Source organism: Chenopodium quinoa, unplaced genomic scaffold (genome assembly GCF_001683475.1).
Source record: "Chenopodium quinoa cultivar QQ74 unplaced genomic scaffold, ASM168347v1, whole genome shotgun sequence".
NCBI lineage: Eukaryota > Viridiplantae > Streptophyta > Magnoliopsida > Caryophyllales > Amaranthaceae > Chenopodium > Chenopodium quinoa.
Window position 1 is genome coordinate 442,191 of NW_018744151.1, and position 4,309 is coordinate 446,499.

The following is a 4,309-nucleotide window of genomic DNA, read 5'->3' on the forward strand; positions in this document are numbered from 1 at the left end:
AAAAAACTGGGACCTTAAGTTGTCAAGGCTTCAGACTAAAGCGGATCAATAATGAAGGACTGAAGGTCATTTTTCAACTCAAGTCATTGTAAAAGTATTACTCGTAGTATTATTGACCCGAAAAATAGTCATTTCATTATTCGAATTTAATTTTACTACTTATTCCGTACTTCATGAGCTTTTTCATTTTACATGTGATAAATAATAATTTAACAGTTGACTAGTAAAACACTACGATTGTGATGATATCCGCTTCACTTCTATAAATAAGGCTCTCTTCTCTTCGTATTTTACAATCAAGAAGAAAAAAAAATAAAATTATATACTGTATATGATTCCCCTTTAATTAAATAAAAACTTCTATTTTTCTTAAAAATCCCAAATTAATTTCATAATGACGACCCAAATACAAGAAATTACATCAATTAAGGGAAATTCTGCCCTTGTAAACCAGAGCTTTTTAGAGCAGTCCCATATTATTTCCTTCCCAGTTGAGTCATCTAATCTTATTTAATCTTTATTATTATTGCATTTTTATTTTTTGGTCGAATAAACGGGCAATACAAATTACAAATGGGGTTGATTATCTCATCTTTGAAAAACTATGGTTGTACTCGTAGTTTATTAAGCTTGTATAGTTTATTATATTATTATATACAAGTTTTGTAACTGTTTTATTTATTTATTTCCATTATTTACAGCAAGAGTATCAATTTCAGCAATTGGTCAAGAAGATAAAGGTTACAATGGCAAACAAATCGAGTGAAGGCAAAGTTGATCACGTAGAAGAGTTGGTTATGATTGATGCTATCCAGAGGTTAGGACTCGAATGTTACTTTGGAGATGATATTGATCGTATACTGCGAAAATGTAGCGAAACCGATAGTGAAGGTGGTGGTGATGACCTTCATGGTGTTGCTCTTCGCTTTCGGCTACTAAGACAAGGAGGATACAATTTACAAGCAGGTTGATTGCCTTACATTTCATGCTATCTTAATTTTTTTTTTTTTTTTTTTTTGACAGGTATCTTAATCTTATTTAATTTGTGTTGCAACGTTAATTTGATGATTTTACATTTTATTTTATTATTGACAAATTTTATCAACCATAAAAAATTTAAATGTACATTAAAAAGGCAAAAAATAAAATAAAATAATGTAACGTATAATAGGTACTCTATAATATAATAGGGGTGTTTAAAAATTGGTCCGGATCGAAAAATGAACTAGAGCGATCTGGACTGACCACGTACCACCGAACCGGATCATATTAAGTAGTTCGTTTTTGGGTCGGAAAATTTATTTTCCGGTCCGGTCTGGTCCAATCCCTATAACAACCAATCTTGGACCGGATCAATTTTTTGCTTAAAATTTTACATACATAAAACCTTTAATAATGATTAACATTATCCTTGAACAACCTTGGAAAACTTTAGTCGTATGATCTTATTTGTACTAAACATACAAATGCAAAATAAAATACGTAAAAATATTGTTTTTCATTTAATTTTTTCGAATTTTCTATAAATTATTTACAATTTAGGTAATTTTTTTATACAAATTCTAAAATCAGTCCAAATTGGTCCGGCCCAAGTTTTGGATCAATTTTTTTTCGATTCGGTCCTAGCTTAATCGGTCCGGTCTTCGGTTCTTCAAGTTCAATTTTTCGATCTTCGGTCTGATCCGGTCTTGAATCGATTAACAACCCTACTATGTACTGTATTGATTAATTATAGGATTACAAGTCTCGTAATTTTCTAAATAGCATATACATATACATATACCTTTTTCCTTTTTCCTTTTTTTTGGTTATTAACTTATTATACATGTTAATATAGATATATTTTATGTTTTTTTTTTATTGTTTGGAGATGAAAGGTTTAGAATATTTTTGGAAAGATTGTACGTCAAAATCATAAAATCATACACTTATTCCTCCCCAAATCCAATTCTATTTAATGAGTCCCCTCAAAATGATACCTAACACCTCAAATCAACGTTTATTGCACACCCGAATTGTCAATTTAAAATTTTATTTTTGCATTGTGATATTGTATGAGATTCGAAATTCCGAACACATAGGAACAAATTCCTAAAACCGCCACTAGATTTAGTGGTTAGGGCAATGATGGGTTACGTTATGAATGTACTTAATAATGATAGATTAGTAAATTATGGATTAGAGAGCATAATAAAACAATTATACGTAGTACAACCGATTTCTTTGTAATAAATTATTATCATATATATTGTTGTTATTATCTCTTGATTTAGAAATTTTAATATGACACTACTAATATGTAAAATTTTGGTGTCCATTTACTCGTATAGATATCTTCGAAAAGTTCATAGACAACAATGGGAGATTCAAACAAGAGCTTGAGAAAGACACAAAAGGGCTAATGAGTCTTTTCGAGGCATCGGAGCTAGGCATCTCAGGGGATCAAATACTTGATGAAGCTAGTGAATTTACTTGGAATCTCCTAAATACATCTTTAGAGCATGTCAAAAAATCTGATGAGACCGCGATAATAAGAAACACGCTTAACAATCCATTTCATAAAAGCCTTCCTAGACTTACTGCAAAGAACCAAATACACAATTTTGAAACTTTGCTAAATTCTCTACATGATGATTGTTATGGCACGAATGATCAGTGGATAAAAGATATACAAGAACTTGCTAAAATTGATGTCAACATGTCTCAAACCACCCTTAAAAATGAAATTAATCAAGTTTCTAGGTACGAAACATAATTTCAAAAAATTTCCCTACATAAATAATTATTCATCATCTACCAATAATGATTTATGACTGGATTTATATGTTCATTTTACTTAGGTGGTGGAACGAACTTGGCATGGCTGAGGAGTTGGAGCATGCAAGAAACCAACCAGTAAAATGGCATATGTGGTCCTGGGTCGCCCTCCCTGGCCAGATAAGGCGGATCTAAGAACAGAACTCACAAAATCGATATCTTTTGTTTATGTCATTGATGACATTTTTGATGTGTATGGAAAACTCGAGGAGGTCATTCGCTTCACCGAAGCTGTCAATAGATGGGAATATGCTAACATCATAGGTTTACCGGACTACATGAAAATTTGCCTTAATGCCCTTTTTGAGACTACAACGGAGATGAGCCACAAAATCTACATTAAACATGGATGGAACCCTAAAGAGTTTTTACAAAACGCAGTATGTCCATGAACCTCTTACTAATCTTTCAATTTTTTAATGGCATATTCATTATAAATCGTACCTCCTTTCGAAATCCTACGTGCATTATTGTTATATAGGAGATAATATGTTGTATTTGTTGATATACATGTAGTGGGCAGAGTTATGCAATGCTTTCTTAGTAGAAGCAAGATGGTTTGCTTCCGAGCATTTGCCAACAACTAAGGAGTATTTGAAGAATGGAGTGGTTAGTTCCGGTGTTTATGTTGTTTTTGCAACCCTCTTCTCAATCTTGGGTGAAGCAAAAAATGTTAAAAACACAAATATTTGGATTAACCATCCTAGAATTGCTACTATGACGGGTACACTTCTTCGTCTATGGGATGACCTAGGGAGTGCCAAGGTATGTCATGTATTGCTTTAGTTTTGTAGTACTTTATTTATGAAACTGTCTCATACAAGATTATTTTGTGTTTCGAACCTAGTTTACTTAAATATGTTACTTTAATTTGTAGGATGAGGATCAAGATGGTTACGATGGATCATTTGTAGCGTGTTACATGAATGAGTACCAAGAGAGCTCAGATGAAAGTGCACGCGAACAAGTTCTAGGGATGATTTCGGAAGCATGGAAGTACCTCAATGAAGAGTGCCTATCTCAGTCTCCATTTTCAATAGATATAAAAAATGCTCTGCTTAATTTAGCAAGGATGATTCCAATTATGTACAAATATGATGACAACCATCGTCTGCCAAGCCTTGAGAAACACATGAACTCATTGCTTAATGAGTAAACCAATTAAGATCGAAAATCTAGTCATCTAATCAATCTTTGAAAATTTCATCATAAACTCAGGTGTACCTTCGGTCAAAAGACGAGTAATAATGAAAAGAATATTGTACTGTGTACAAATTTAAGGTACACGAGCAAAAAATTCCAAAATGATTCCCTTCTTAGTTTAAGGGATTGATTTGGTATTTATACTCTTTAATTTATGGAAGAGATTTATTATTTGCATTCCACATTAATTTTGGTAAACACTAAGCAGAATATCATTTTTTTTTAATGTTAAGAGAGAGAAGTTGAGTTGATATAGAGATATAAACCATAGTAGATTTTGAATTTCAAA

The 4,309-nt window shown here is 32.0% G+C and overlaps 1 protein-coding gene across 1 annotated transcript; it reads left to right on the forward strand.

Annotated features, from left to right (window-relative positions):
* Positions 1 to 244: 244 nt before the first annotated feature.
* Positions 245 to 4,092, forward strand: LOC110693461 ((3S,6E)-nerolidol synthase 1-like). Its single transcript, XM_021870572.1, is given in 7 exon segments — positions 245 to 490; positions 702 to 966; positions 2,331 to 2,742; positions 2,841 to 2,929; positions 2,932 to 3,197; positions 3,334 to 3,582; positions 3,695 to 4,092. Coding segments are annotated over 7 exon segments (1,656 nt in total). The 5' UTR covers positions 245 to 394; the 3' UTR covers positions 3,974 to 4,092.
* Positions 4,093 to 4,309: the final 217 nt, after the last annotated feature.